Source organism: Sorex fumeus, unplaced genomic scaffold, assembly GCF_029834395.1.
Source record: "Sorex fumeus unplaced genomic scaffold, SorFum_2.1 ptg000061l, whole genome shotgun sequence".
In the NCBI taxonomy this organism is placed as follows: domain Eukaryota; kingdom Metazoa; phylum Chordata; class Mammalia; order Eulipotyphla; family Soricidae; genus Sorex; species Sorex fumeus.
The window spans coordinates 41223326-41236269 of record NW_026606118.1 but is presented as its reverse complement, the minus strand read 5'-3'; the positions used below and the strand labels follow the sequence as shown (position 1 = coordinate 41236269).

At 36.9% G+C, this 12944-nt stretch overlaps 1 protein-coding gene across 5 annotated transcripts in view; it reads left to right on the top strand.

The window, feature by feature from the left end:
• TPD52L1 (TPD52 like 1) overlaps window positions 1–12944 on the top strand; it is a 107907-nt gene that overhangs the window by 94233 nt on the left and 730 nt on the right. Inside the window, exons 4-7 of one of the 5 annotated variants that reach the window (XM_056126071.1) lie at window positions 496–597; window positions 2736–2750; window positions 4704–4742; window positions 7928–7988. In XM_056126071.1, coding sequence (XP_055982046.1) covers window positions 496–597; window positions 2736–2750; window positions 4704–4742; window positions 7928–7988 — 217 coding nt within the window. The remainder of the gene's footprint in view (window positions 1–495; window positions 598–2735; window positions 2751–4703; window positions 4743–7927; window positions 7989–12944) is intronic. The other 4 variants (XM_056126073.1, XM_056126074.1, XM_056126075.1 and 1 more) reach the window with 4 other exon arrangements.

Here is a 12944-nt window from a genome sequence, read left to right as displayed (position 1 = left end):
AGGCTCTCCGAGAAGGACATCTATTTGTAGTTTTCATAGTTCTGATTAGTTTTACCTACATTAGCCATAGAAATTTAAATTTTTATTTGAAATCTGCATTTTCTAACTTCTGTGTTACTTTTGGCAGCAAGAATTTTTATTGACAGCTGTCTCTTCACAGAGTTAATACACTTAAGGATAACTTTAAGGATGCTATCCTTTCACTTAGGTGAAATCTACTACCTGAGACTAAAGAGCTGTACAGTCAACTCTGTCCTTATATTTCCTCAATTCAAATTTAGTTTTAACTGGTCTGGTTTTAACTCTGAATCAGTGGCAATCAACTCAGCATCCCCAAACAATGGGTAGAAACAAATCCTTATGTGAATCAACTTTTCTAAATAGCTTAGGATTGGGAAATTCTAAAGGAAAAAGAGAAGGATGTGACAATGAATATTTTATGGCCTATCAAGGTATCTATAATTTATGTCTTACAATTGTTTTGTTTACTTGTAGCTACAAGAAAACACATGAAACCCTGAGTCACGCAGGGCAGAAGGCTACTGCAGCTTTCAGCAATGTGGGGACAGCCATCAGCAAGAAATTTGGAGATATGAGGTACTGTGGGAGAAATTCTGGGAATGATGCTAAGCCCTTAACTTTTTGAGGAAATGGGAGCATTTTCTATCTCTTGATCTTCCTAACATATTGTTTTAAAACTTTTCACAGAAACTTTATGTGGCTAATGTTGATGGATGTCTAAAATAATCTTTATTTGCTTGTTTTGGTGCTTAGAAGTTGTCCCTTATACTACAGAGCCAGTGATCAAACCCAGGACTCCTGCATGTGAACTGTGGGCTCCTGCTATTTCCCCAGCAATAAGATACCTTGCTAATTTTTTATACCAATCTCCCTTGATCATGAAGTTGTGTCCTCATATCTTACTATATGTCTTGCTCTTTTGATTTAGAATTTTTTTTTTGATGTAGGAGTACTGCTATTTATTCAGCCATTGATTAAGCTGATTGAATTGGGCATGAACTCCACTGATTTAGAATATTTTAAACTTACCTTGAGCTTATCAGGGTGTGACACATTTCTGATTTGAAAATATCATCAAGTCAAAAATGTGTTTAATATACTTTTTGTTTGTTTGTTTTTGGGTCACACCTGGCAATGCACAGGGGTTACTTCCTGGCTCTGCTTTCAGAAATTACTCTTGGCGGTACTCAGGGGACCATATGGGATGCTGGAAATTGAACCCCGGTCAGCTGCGTGCAAGGCAAATAAATGCCCTACCTGCTGTGCTATCACTCCAACCCCATTTAATATACTTAATACCAAACATTAGAGCTTAGTTTAGCCTTCCATAAATTGCTTACATTAACTTATAGTTGGGGAAAATCATCTAACACAAAGCCTGTTTTATAGTGAAATGTTGAATAGCTCATGTAATTTATTGAATGCTGTTCCATGAAAAATCACAGTTATATGGGAGGGATCTGAATGCTAGTGTACCTGTCTAAAAGAACCCTGGGTCTGATGAATTATGTAACACTCAAAAAAAAATGATGCTGCATGATGAAGATGCTGCAGCGATAGGCCACCCCATTCTCTCTCTTCTGATGAGAATTGCTCATGGAAGATACATGATTATGGTCCTATAGCATTTTGTAGAGTTTGCAGTACACAGAGCTAAATTTTTCTCAAGATATATATATGGGATGCTGGGAATTGAAACCAGGTCGGCAGCATGCAAGGCAAACACCCTACCCTCTGTGCTCCAGCCCCAAGAGAAATTTTTACTTTCATTAGACGTTTTTCTTTGAATTATTTTGGATTTAAAAGTGTCATTATTATAGGAGTTGAAGAGGTGATACAGAAGTTAGGGCACTTGCCTTGTACACTGGCAAGTTCTGGTTCAGTTCTTAGCATTGCAATATGGTCCCCTAATCACCATCAGTTGTGATCCTTCAGCATGGAGCTGAGAGTAAGCCTTGAGCCCCACTGGATGCCTCTCACCCCACCCCTCACCAAACAAAAAAAATAGGAAGTGTCATTGTTCCATATTTTTGTTAGTTGGCTATGATATTCTTCTGTGCATTCTGGAAACAAATTTCTAAATTTATTTAAAAAGATTGTCATCACAACTCCGATAGCTACGAAGAAAAATGGTCCCTCTCATATTTTCTTTAATCTGTTTTTTTCTTTTTTTTTTTTTAAAGGCACTCTTTTTCAAGCCAGAACTTTCAATCTAACCCTCTAGGTGCAGAACCCACAATTCAGTCATAAAAATGTTCCCTCTCTCCATTTCTGAAGTTAAGATCTACTTAACTAAAATCTTTCCGTGAAGTGAAATGAAGTCATTTTCCTGAATGTGTTTTGAAGACATGCAAGCTATTGCAATCATTTTGATAATTATATGGTATCTGAAATCATTTTGATAATTATATGATATCTGCTGGAAATATTCTGGTGAATTTATTCAAACTGCATGTGATCTGGTAGCAATGAAATGTTTGCAGGGGGATGATAATTTAATTTTAGTTCAACCAACTCTGTATATCCATATGAATGATAGTTGTGTACCGAGTAACAAGTTACTAAAGTATGGCACATTGAAAGTCAGTATCTTAGAGAGTTGTGAACGGAGATACCTACTTTTCACTTTAGTGCTCAAGGAGCATGCAATTATATCTTTGCATCCTGGTGTGCTAACTCTGCTCTTGTTTCTCCTTGGGCTGCTTTGGCTGAAGGTCTCATTCCATTGGGTAAGCGTTCCTTGCCTAACCCCCCCGCCCCCATTTCTCTCCCACTCTGGGTATACTGCAACCCAAATAAAAGATCTCTTTGCTTGCAGATATGTCTGATCAGAGAGATCAGAGGGCACCTAATACCTTTGAATATGTTTAAACGCATATTTAATTCATTTCTGAATCATTTACATTACGTTCACGTGCTACACAATCTCTTATTCTCTTTGCATGATTCCTTCCTACATTAGCAGAGTTCCTTAGAACCAAAATGAAAGAAAGTGGAACTAGAGAATTGCATTTTTAAAATAGATATTTAGAAAGGAGAGTAAAGGAAAAGATTACTTTCTCTAGATTGTGTCTTTTTTCTGAATTCTTATAAGTATTACTTCTCCAGATGGCTCAGCTTCAACTTTCTGTACCTTGTGAGACTGAAGAGGAAAAAGGTTACTGGAAAACATGTGTTAGGACGTGTGCAAATGTCAGACTCCAGCTCTGAATTAAGCCTCTTCTTTGGGTTCTTACTATACATATATATTGGGCAAGTTGGCATGGGGGATTCTTTTCTTTTAAAAATGCCTGTATGTAATAAACCAATAGATTAATAGTGCTGATAATTTATTTGATGGGGGTGGGGATGCTTGGACCACAGTGGCAGTGTTCATGGCTTATTCCTGAGTCTGTGCTCAGGAATCACTCCCTGGTGCATCATATGGGGCTTGAGGACCATTTGTGGTACCAGTGATCAAACCCTGGACAGCCTCATGCTAGGCAAGCACCTCCAAGCTCCAGCCCTGCTGATGAATTTCTTCAGTAATTCTTTTCAGTGTAATTTCTTAGGAAACATTTGATTATTGTTGATAAATGGAATGTCGAGGGAAAGATCATTTGTATACCCTGAGTTTCTTGTCCTTTCCTTGCTGAGTCCTACTGCTATGCTGCTCGTGCTGATAACATTGGTGGATAGCTATGGGTAAGGGTGGCAAGTCTGATCCTTATTACCTTCTTGGGAGAAGAGAAAGCGGAGACTGGGTTGGAAATATGATGGAGGTACACTTGGCTGGAGAAGTGGGCCACATTCCCCCTTACTAGCCCTGTAGCACTGTCCTCCCATTGTTTTGCTGGAGCGGGCACCAGTAACATCTCCATTGTGAGACTTCTTGTTATTGCTTTTGGCACGGGTAGCTTGCCAGGCTTTGTCGTGCAGGTGGGATACTCCTGGTAGCTTGCCCGGCTCTCTGAGAGGGGCGGAGAAATCAAACCCAATTGGCTGCATGCAAGGCAAATGCCCTACCCGCTCGCTGTGCTATCGCTCCACCCTCTTACTAGATCTATCCTTATTTCTGGAACTCAACTGGTTATAATAGCTAATTAATCTATCAGAAGGAAGACAAGTCGGTGACTAGGATTAGTAAGGTGTGAAGGGTGGGCTTCCAGATTTCTCAGAAATGTGGATATTGGAGCAGATGTTCTAGAACGGTTGCAGAAGGTGCTGCTTTCATGTTAGACTGAGTAAATTTCCTACTACTCTGTTTCCCACTACTCTGTAGCATTTCTCCACATGGAACAGTTGACTTTTGCTGCCTGATTATATATCCTGGGTCCTGCCTTTTACTCTTAACTGTCTTTCTGAACAGGAAAAGGGAGTGGAGAAAGGAGGTGGACTCTGGAGAGGAAGCTCACAAGCTGCTGGGGTTCACCTAGGGGAATCCAGACATTCTTCTCAGATTTCCTGGGCCCTGAGAACCTTCCAGAAGTAGACTAATATGCAACCACCTTCGGATGCTGATGGTGGCCTATCTTTCCCAATGGAAAACAAATAACATCTTGTGGGGTGGGCAGGGAATGCGTGAGATGGTAAAATTGCTGCTTTAACAGTGAATAGGGAGTTTTTTGTGTACTTACATTGTACTTTCTTCTTTTGTCTTTCTTTTTTTCTCCCCCCACCCTTAATCTGCTTTTGCCCTGAAGCTACTCCATTCGCCATTCCATAAGTATGCCTGCTATGAGGTAATGTGCATAAATTATTTTGCATAATATTAACACTATATGTATATGAAGTGTTATCTTACTAATGCTTACTTTGTGCCTTTTCTCCCTTTTCTGTGAAAGGAAGTATGACTACCTACCTCATTCTCTTTCTCAATGTCTTTCAGGAGTAAAGATTGACAGAGAATTCTGTAGAACTATGGTGTAATGAATGAACAGGGATTTTAGATCAGACACATAATTTTAAAATCTCTCTACGTGTGTGAGCTGAGACAATTCACTTAACCTATCTCCAATAGTTACCAACAGATCTCTATTCTCTTACCTGGATACTGAGATAAATCAAACTACTTCATAAGTTGTTTTGAGACTCAAAGTCACCCGTATAAAGTACCTATCCTGGAATATTCCTAGCACTCTGGGAAAGATGTCAACATATTTGTACTTCAGCAAAATTAAATGCAAGCTTAGGAGAAAGTACAAATGAAGGGCATGAAGACCGAGAAGGCTGTTGCTCTAGAAAAGATGACATTAGGAGATTTTTAGAGGTAAAGGTGAGGTACATTTCAAATAATAAAAATGTTGTTCAAATTACTGTCCAGAAAAAAAAAAAACTTCAGAGAAAGACATTCCCCACTTTAGGTTGAATGAATTAGTGATATAATTAGAAAATCAGAGACACTTTAGTACTGCTAATAGTATTACTATATACCATTACTATCTACTAATACTAATAGAGGAATGATTTCCACTGGGAATAGGAATATGAAGTTTGTAGCCCAGTTCTGAATTTTGAAGCCTAAGAAAAGTGTAATTCGTATTATCAGTTTCATCAAGGTAAATGAGAACATGTTTACTGTTCTGCCACAGTTGACCCTTGGAGCTCCAAAGCTGCCTTGCACTCTTGGGCTGCCATGGCAGGGGGCAAATTGGTAGGGGAGAATCAAGGTTTTAGGACCTTCCTCACTTGTATCAGATTGAGCCTTTTCTACTTGCTCTCTATTGTATTATTGTATGAAAGCATTACAGAAAGGGTTCACTTGTTATTGAGAGTTTGACACTATTAAAGGTAAATATTTTAGCACAGTTTAGTTTTAAAATGTGTGCTTTATTATGTATGATGGCATCTTTCTTATACTGAGCTTGTTTGGTTTCTTTGGAAATTTAACCACAGCGTTCAGTTTTTCTGATTTGGTGGCAAATAGAAAACATAGATCCAGGATATGTTTTTCTTTGAATGATTTGATCCAGTATATGTTTTTCTTTGAATTTCTTCCTTCTAGTTTTAGTGCACCCAAACTGATTAGTATGATTTGTGGCACTGAGTTCCTTTACTGGTCAAAATGTCAGCTTGTGTGTCTAAAGAAGGCATGTGGGAACAGTTTGCATAGCTTTACTCTGTGAACCAGGAATCCATTTAATGGTTTGTGGGTCATTGCAGTCATCATAAGCTTGCCTGAAATTTATTTTTGAGAAAATGGCCGGATTCAGACGATGTTTATCCTCAGAGCATTAAGTTGAACTTTCTGTCCATTTTGGTTCTCTGTCACAGGAAATCCTATGAGCAAACTTGGCCAAATAAAACCTACAGAGGAAGTCAGGTGCCAATAAATGTATATTTTGAGTCACTGAAGTGTAATTCATAGATACTTCATCATGAAATAGATGTATCGTGGAAGCTTTCTCATAGGAATTTGACTCAGACTTGAATCATATATAAAATTCTTTTTCCCCCCATTTTTTTCCTTTTTGGGGGGGGCATACCCAGATGAGCTCAGAGTCTATTCCTCACTCTATGCTCAGAGATTGCTCCTGACGCATGCAAGGCAAACTCCTGTGCTCTCTTTCCAGCTCTATCCCATGCTTGAATGCTTGAACCCTCTAAAACTCACCATTGTTAGTTCATAGAGTCTCCTAAAAAACCATTTCTGACAATCTGAAATATCAGTCTTGGGAGATAATCCCTAACAAAACCACATTTACTCAAAAGTATATTCTCTGTTAATTCTCTCTTGATATTATTAGAATCATACTTCATGATGCCCATACTTTTTAGCCATTTTCCTTTATGAATGTTCTCAGTTTAGTTCATTCCTCTATTTCTTTGGCTCTGAGAGAGAACAGCAAGTGGCTTATAAATATAGAAACATTCAGTTGAATTATTTGACCTGAAAATGATCGCAATTGTTGCTGGAAGTTGACATGGATATAAGATTTAAAATATATCTTTAGTTCAGTTCCTGTTTCTTTAGTTGGACTTGGCATTATTTTTAATGGTAATGATGTCATCAAATCATCATGTGGCCAAATCTAATCTAGAAAACCTAAAGTAGCCAAATGAAGTATCTAATGCTTAAAATAACAAGATGATACATAGATTACTTAACACAATGAATGAGTCACAAATAAAATACCAATAGCCTGCAAAGGTTCTGTCTGGTAAGATAACAAAGAGAAGTATATATCTTCTTTAGGAAGAAAAACCATTTGTGCTTTTATAACTTAAGCTTTAGGGAATAGATAAGTAATGGGTATATTTCAATTTAAAATAATGAAAACACCGACTTTCAGATCACCCCTCAAGAATTAGCAACATGATTATTTCTTAATGCATGGGAGGCAGGGGAACAAATAAACTTAAGAATTTTTTTCCCTCTTGTACTATTTGTCTTATCACACATTTACTGAAATAAATAACTTTAATTCAAGTGGAAAAACCTCAAACATGATATTCTTCAGACAGACTTTCCAAAGTTTATAAAAAAAAAAATCCCAAAAACAAAAACAAAACTGAGTTGGAAAAAGCATTCAATCCTGCTTTTCATACCTTTGATTCACTGGAGATAATTTATTGTGTACCATAACATTATTATAATTCTGTATTACCAAACACTTTGTTATTTATTCTGTGGTTGGGTATCTGTTTTACTTAGAAAGATAAACATTAGCTTCAGGTTTCTGAAACTTACCCAGCAATTTAAATATATTTGTTATATTTTTATATTAAAAGAAAAGTTTGTGGACAACCCTGGCAGTGCTCAGCCTAGCAGAGCTCAGTGACATGTACTTTCAAACATGGTTGATGCAGGTACAGCAAGCTGACAGCTGATGAAGAGGTGATATTCACAAATAAGGGCAGAACATCAGATAGCACAGGTTGCTAAGACAGAAGGTCTTTGGAGCTGATTTCTCTTTCTTTATTTTAGGAATTCTCCTACTTTCAAATCTTTTGAGGAGAGGGTTGAGACAACTGTCACAAGCCTTAAGGTACAGATGAAGTGAATTTTGTGTCATTGGGTCACTGAATCAGGACAGCGTAGTTGTGGCTGCCATTAATTCGAAAGGCAGGTCTGCAGCATTCCCTGCAGTCAAGAAGAAAAGCTTGCATGTCAGACCTTTTCTTCAACTGTATTAAAACTAAGATGGGGGAGCACTGCTGTGTTTTATAGAGATGTTCAGATCAACATTCAGGGGTGAACTGTTTATCAGCATAAATTAGGATCTGTGATCATCTCTTAACTGCTTTAGAAATCTTAAGCAAACCAATCCCCTACCTCCACTACCTCCCCCCTACCCCCAACCCCCGGCCAAATAGGTGAGAGAGGACTTTGGGCAGGACAGGGGAAAGGTGAGTTCTGAATCCAGGTGAAAAGGTCACTATAATCTCAGTTTCTCTGGTTCAATCATGGATTAAAAGAAATAAATTTAGTTCCATGTATTACTCTACCATCTACTCATATTAGCTACCTAGACTTAATCACTCAACTCACATACTGAGCACAGCAGGTATCACAAAAGGAAAAGAAAGTGGAGTCTCAAATGTGTTCCTTTGTAATAATGTATTTGATCCTTGGGTATAAACAGAAAGTATGTTATTACAAAGCAGGTGCCAAAAAAGAATTCATTCAGTTTATGGTTTGAGAATTAGTCTACAGAAAGAAAAAGGACAAAAATAAAATCAGTCTCAACCCTAAAATGCATTGAACCCTTAAGTCAGAAAAAAAAACTGACTGAAACTACTCAGATTATTTTTTACCCAAGACTTAATTATATCTTGATACCATTATCATTATTTTATATACAATTCTATTTTGTATTTCCTACTGCTGGGATAATTATCGGCTCATATAATCTTTAGTCAGATCAAAGTGGATCTATATCCACACAATAATTATCCAGCTGCACTTGAATTCCATAAATTATTATTTACTAAAGGGCCTACCTACAATTATTGATTTTGTCCTGGAAGACTTGTCCCTTTGGGGGAGGATCTTTCACATATTCTTCTACTTCTACTTCATTAAGCCTCTGATTAGGCCTTTAAGGCCTCAGACTGACACAGTAACTCGTATTTACCATACTTTCATTTATTCTAACACCTACTTGTGCCATTTCATTATCCTGTTTGTCAATATCATCATTTATTGAGTGTATAGGTACAGATATGAGCTATTAAATCACCTTCATCTGTCAGGAAAACTTTCAATCAGGAAGTACACGCAGTGTCACCATGTTTTGCTAGACGATCTAGTATCAAAATACTAAAAAAAAAATGCTGAGCTGGTTTCTCTAGACAATCCATGGATTCTGTTGTTTGTTAGACAAGGTCTGACACAGGACAAGTTGTACTTTTAGGTTTTCTTTAGAAGAAGAAGATATGAAGAAGCAAAAGAAGAATAAAGAACAATCTATTATCATTTCCTTTTAGGAAACCCTGGTAAGCTCACAGCTCACATAAGATTAAAGTGTTTGATCCACACTCTCAATCTCTTAACTTTTATACTTTACCAACTGGATACTAGCCAATGTCAAGATTTCCTGAAAATCAATTACATCAATGACTGCATGGCCGCTCTTAGTGTTAACAGAACTCACAGCTCACTTCTTTACCTCTTGTCACAGGAGAGGCTAAGGTCCTCTTTTTCTCCCCAGCCAGACAGTGGGTAGAATAGCAAATAATTGTGCTTTATGTAAAACCACTTATTTCTTTGATAATTACAAATTTCTGGATCCTTTCCTTTTCTTGACTAAATAAATGTATACGCACAACATTAACAGATCAAATAACAAATTTTGTATAAACAAATTAACAGAGACATAAATTAACAAAATAACAAACTGATATATGATAGTAATGGATATATAAAATGTGTGTTTTCTGCAAAGTTTATTTTTGTGTACAGAATCTCCAAATCTTCTATTTCTTTTTACAATGATCAAACTTGAGGCAGTTTTCTTCATGAACAAATAGGATAAGTGAACTTCCTTATAGGTTTCTTTGCAGCCTATATGACTTATGACTTTAAGCTTGATTTTTAAAATACCACTTAAAGGGAATCATGTTCTTTTGTGTGTTTGTTTGTTTAAGAAATAACATTATGCTGTAAAGCATGGTCTACTCCAGACATCTCCAATCTATCACATACCATGTGCCATTTATGTGCAATTGATAGTTCTTTTTGCATATTTTCCATATAATTTTAATGAATTAGTCATAAAAAATTTAGTTTTTCTACCTACATTCTTGTCACCCACCAATACATTACCAGATGATATCTCAGCATATTTTGTGCTCCATTAGACAAATAAAAATAAAAGTAGACTTAGACCCTCTGATTTAATCATATTTGATTATTCTACCATGTTTAGTAAGTCATGAGTAACTACATCCCTTCTAACTGTTCTGTACCCAGAAGTAAGCAGGCATTTTTGTCTATAAATACACATACTTTTTGATGAATACGTTGCATAGTATGAATCAGACCCTCAAAAAATAAAAAGGCAAGATACATTATACTTATTATTTCTTTGTGGTCTTCCTGCCAGCCATTTTTTCATGAGATTTAAAAGTCTACTCAGTAATTTAAATAAAATTTTATGTTTAAAATCAAGTATACTATATACAAAGTGACAAATTCTTGAATGAGAAACCATTATGTAGAGAGATCTTAAAGAAGTTTATTATTCACACATCTATTTTTAAATTAATTTGTAGTGAGATAGTTACAAAGCTGTTCATATTTGGGTCTCAATCATATAATCCACCACCAGTCCCTTCAGTGTACATTTCCCACCACACATTTGTAAGTGAGTCCTCGACTAACGTATCATAGTGTGTGGCCATTAAACTCAACCTAGTTAGGAAACTCTTTATTCTACTCTTTTCTTTACCAAGTTGTTTTAGTAGTTCTCTCATTTTTTGTTTTTCTATAAGGGTTTGAGAAAATCAGAGACTAGAAGGAAAAAAGGGGAAAATCCAGAAGAAACCACCAGTAATTGACTCACTAATGTATGTGAGAATGTAAAAGAAAATGTAAATTTTAAGAGGAATATAAAAGTAAAAGTAAAGGCCCTCCCGTTGATCATCGATTTGCTCGGGCGGGCCCAGTAACATCTCCATTGGAGACTTTGTTGTTACTGTGTTTGGCATATCGAATATGTCACAGGGAGCTTGCCAGGCTCTGCCGTGTGGGCGAGATACTCTCGGTAGCTTGCCAGGCTCTCCGAGAGGGGCGGAGGAATCGAACTCAGGTCAACCATGTTGGCTGCGTGCAAGGCAAATGCCCTACCGCTGTGCTACATTGTTCAGGGGCTGGAGCAATAGCACAGCGGGTAGGGCGTTTGCCTTGCACGTGGCTGACCTGGGTTTGATTCCCAGCATCCCATATGGTCCCCTGAGACTGCCAGGAGTAATTCCTGAGTGCATGAGCCAGGATTAGCCCCTGTGCAACGCTGGGTGTGACCCCAAAAACAAAATAAATGAATAAATAGTGAGAAAAAATATTGGAAATTTAAGAAAAAATAGCATTGTTCACATTTAATCACTCTTCTCTCATTTTTTGAATAAATGAGTATAGTGAGAAACTACATGGTTGAAAACAATCTCATTTTCTAAGATAACAGAGTGGAGAGAATCAGTGTTCCATGTCCATAATCTGCACCCTAAAATTTCCCTGCCAAATATAGCTGATTGCCTATTTTTAAATGACTTGTAAGCTAATAATGGCTTTCACATTTTTTATTGCTTAAAAAAAATCAAATGTAGAAAATTTTATAACTTGAAAACATTGAATCACATAACATTTTACATTATATATTTCTATGGTTTTGGGGGATACAGCCATACTCATTTACTTTACATGTTTTTGACTGCTTTGAGCACTTGTGACAGAAATAATGTGGTTCCTAATCTAAAAATATTACTATTGGGTTCTTTCTAGAACTAGTTTTCTAAACCCAGGCAGAAAAAGGAAGTTCTGTTTAGCTATGAATTTGAAGGGCTAAGGGGGGGTTGATGACAACTGGAGAAATGCATGGTTTGCTTTTAAATGAACTGCCTTTAAGTCAGGATAGGTGTTTGGGTTTTTCTGTTTTTTTTTTTCCTTTTTGAAGGGCAGGTCAGGTAGAATATGCCCTAGTGAGATTTATGAGTGGTCATTTGGGAACAGTAAAAGCAGTTTGGGAATGGCAACATGATTATTGAGTCCACACCTCTTCTCCCTTAATGTACATTGTTAATGATCAATGTGACCATTAGTAAGACTGGCATTAAGTATTTTGGACCATCAACTATGCCTTTGAAGGACTTTTTTAAATGAAGAACTCTCAAAATACTTCCCCACATTTCTTGATTATGGATTTTTTTCATAATTTTATTCATTAGCCAACAAGTACACAAAAAAGGGAACCTGGACAAATACCATAACTTCACTCTTCAAAGAATATTCCTCCTATTAAAACAACTGCCAGAAAGTATGGAATCAATGCTGAAGACTTGATTCTCTTTCAGCTTTCATAGTGACCAGAAATCATGTTTGCTTGAGCCACTGTCCCTCCACCTTTTCATCTCTCAGAAAGCCATCAGATTATCTTGCTGAATCCTAGGTAGAAGTCTTAAATTGAAGTCGCTTAAAAAGTATATACATTTGTCAATGTGGGGGGTGGATAATCATTTCATTAAATGGGTTCTCTGTGTAAGTACAGATCCGCAGATCTGGGTTAACTCCTGTAAGAGGGGTGGAAGGGGTGGAGGTCTAATCATTGTTCAAACCTAGTTTCCAATTCTCTCTCAGAACCCAAGCTTGACTTGACCTTACTGTTTCATAGGAAACTACTTTATCTTCTTTACATTCCCTCTCAAGAAGTGTCATTTCTGAACTTGAAAGTATTCAAGCTTTTCCCAGTCTTGTTAAAAAAAAAAAACTAAAGAAACACCTCAACATT